We start from the raw sequence: 1,507 nt of genomic DNA, 5'->3' as shown, positions 1-1,507 counted from the left end.
ATCTTTTGTTCATATTCCTCGAGAATGGAATGTCATTAATTCTTTAGGTAAATGGGCTTCAAACATTCCCAGACGACTGAATGTTTGTGATTGGGGTTCTCTTTCTCCTAATTGGGTTGCTAAGTTTTTCCATCTGTTTCAAAAAGATGTGGGTTAATTTTTATAGTTCTTTCTTGATTTCTTCTAGGGTCATGTATGCTTCGAGTTGATGGATTTGTGGGAGAGCTTTTTGACTCCTTATTTTTCTTGATGTGATAGGTATGACTATATGAAAATCTCTCTTGATTAATAAAATTTAATTCTGCTTCCCCAAAAAAAAATCTTCATAAATATTTTCAACTTAATAAATTGTTTTCAAATATTAAAAATAATAACAACTATTATTTTAAAATTCTAGTTATTATATTTAAAATATTTGTATAGTTAATAATAGATCAACCATTACTTTAGGATTTAATTGTGAATATTCATCAACAAGATACACCAAAAATGTGATTCGGAGCGACAATTGTCGAAATTTTTCCATGAGGCAATCTTTGCAATGAAATATGGAAATAAATACAGACCATTAGAATTGCGAGAGATTCATAAAGAATTTCGTAGGTTCTTAGTACACTCACGAAAATGATAAAATGGAAATATTACGAACGATAGATGTTGAAAGCCATGTACATTGTATTTGCTTACAAAGTGCACACAAACATGACAAAGAACATCATGGAGAAGGTTCAGAAGACATCATAATTTTGAATTCAGCGAAGTCCAACACTCCATTGCGGTCCAAATCAAATCGGCATATCATTTGCTCGCACTGTTGCAGGTCTTGGCTCCACGGAATCAATCCCATCGTGGACAAGACATGTTGCAGCTCCTCTGAAGTTATGTATCCATCTTTATTCTCATCAAATACACCGAATGACTCATCTCTCGCTTTATGGTCTTTATTGTTTAGAATGGATTGATATACCTCAACAAATTGTTCAAACCGCAGGGCACTACAGTCCTTTTGAAGAGAAGTGCTGAGCATAATTCTCACATCTTCTTCTGAGATTGGTATTCTAAGCTTGTTCATGAAGCTACATATCTCACTCACGCTCACTTCTCCATCTGCATTTTCATCCACCATCTCATAAATTCTACGAATTTCATTAAGATCAGCCATTTCTTGCAACGATGTGGACTCCATTCGATTGGGCTTTAAAATTAATAAATGGGGTCCTGCAGATCAGAAGAACAAGTAATGGGTAAAACGAGACAGAGATCTCAAGGAACTCAGAATACGAAGAGGCGGGTCTCATCCCATTGATTATCGTCTACGCATAATTAATTGTTTATACGGGGAAATAGAAGGTAATAAGATCCTTTGCGCGTAAGAGTTTGGATTTAATGGAAGGAGGAACGATCCCTCTCCAACGATAGAAAAGAGGAAGAAATGCCCGACGTTAGCTCTTCCTGCAGTTTCGTGACGTGGCAAAATTAAATGAATGATTGATTTGAATGAGCATAG

At 35.4% G+C, this 1,507-nt stretch overlaps 1 protein-coding gene across 1 annotated transcript; it reads right to left on the bottom strand.

Annotated features, from left to right (window-relative positions):
• Positions 1 to 715: 715 nt before the first annotated feature.
• On the bottom strand, positions 716 to 1,186 carry LOC131070989 (calmodulin-like protein 2). Its single transcript, XM_058006696.1, has one exon. The coding sequence runs from the start codon at positions 1,184 to 1,186 to the stop codon at positions 716 to 718; it is 471 nt and encodes a 156-aa protein (XP_057862679.1).
• Positions 1,187 to 1,507: the final 321 nt, after the last annotated feature.

The sequence above is a fragment of the Cryptomeria japonica genome, chromosome 3 (assembly GCF_030272615.1).
Source record: "Cryptomeria japonica chromosome 3, Sugi_1.0, whole genome shotgun sequence".
Lineage (NCBI taxonomy): Eukaryota > Viridiplantae > Streptophyta > Pinopsida > Cupressales > Cupressaceae > Cryptomeria > Cryptomeria japonica.
This window is presented reverse-complemented; position numbering and strand designations above follow the sequence as displayed.